This window comes from Sinocyclocheilus grahami, unplaced genomic scaffold (genome assembly GCF_001515645.1).
Source record: "Sinocyclocheilus grahami isolate Dianchi unplaced genomic scaffold, SAMN03320097.WGS_v1.1 scaffold3162.1, whole genome shotgun sequence".
Lineage (NCBI taxonomy): Eukaryota > Metazoa > Chordata > Actinopteri > Cypriniformes > Cyprinidae > Sinocyclocheilus > Sinocyclocheilus grahami.
Window position 1 is genome coordinate 5,306 of NW_015508325.1, and position 702 is coordinate 6,007.

The window sequence follows — 702 nt, forward strand, 5'->3', positions numbered from 1 at the left end:
TTTAGAAACATGTGTTACTGTTTCACGTGTTTAAATTAAGTAGATCTGAGGCTAAAATGTTTTTATTTTGTCTTTTACAGCTCTCATTGTACACCGAGAAGTTTGAAGAGTTTCAAAACACGCTTTCCAAAAGCAACGAGGTGTTCACAACATTCAAACAAGAGATGGAAAAGGTAAATGACTTTATTAATTATGCTGTGGACTTCATGTCCCTGCAAAGAAACTGTTAGTCTGTGTTCATGCATGTAGGTCGTCTTGGGTGTTGCTACATATTTCCCAACACAAAACATAAATCTCTAAAGCCTTTATGTGAAGGTGATTTAATCTGAATTTGTATTGTCCCACAGATGACAAAGAAGATTAAGAAGCTGGAGAAGGAAACAACCATGTACAGATCACGATGGGAAAGTAGTAACAAAGCCTTGCTGGAAATGGCAGAGGAGGTGATTGTTGTCTTGCAAATTCTCTGTCATATTTGACAGTTAAAGCTTTGTTACACCAGCTAAAAATCATATCTTTTCTCTCTGTAGAAAACGCTACGAGACAAAGATTTCGAAAGCCTGCAGGTGAAGGTGCAGCGTCTGGAAAAGCTCTGCCGTGCGTTACAGATAGAACGCAACGAGCTGAGTAAGAAGGTTCAGGGTGTCTCCACAGGCGTTGAGAGTAAGCCAGAAACAGAGACGGGGTCACCATCAGAAGCCA

The 702-nt window shown here is 40.2% G+C and overlaps 1 protein-coding gene across 1 annotated transcript in view; it reads left to right on the forward strand.

Annotated features, from left to right (window-relative positions):
- LOC107576061 (alpha-taxilin-like) overlaps nucleotides 1-702 on the forward strand; it is a gene marked incomplete at its 5' end in the record, with an annotated part of 6,991 nt that overhangs the window by 4,984 nt on the left and 1,305 nt on the right. Inside the window, 3 exons of the mRNA XM_016262330.1 lie at nucleotides 81-173; nucleotides 348-443; nucleotides 531-698. Coding sequence (XP_016117816.1) covers nucleotides 81-173; nucleotides 348-443; nucleotides 531-698 — 357 coding nt within the window. The remainder of the gene's footprint in view (nucleotides 1-80; nucleotides 174-347; nucleotides 444-530; nucleotides 699-702) is intronic.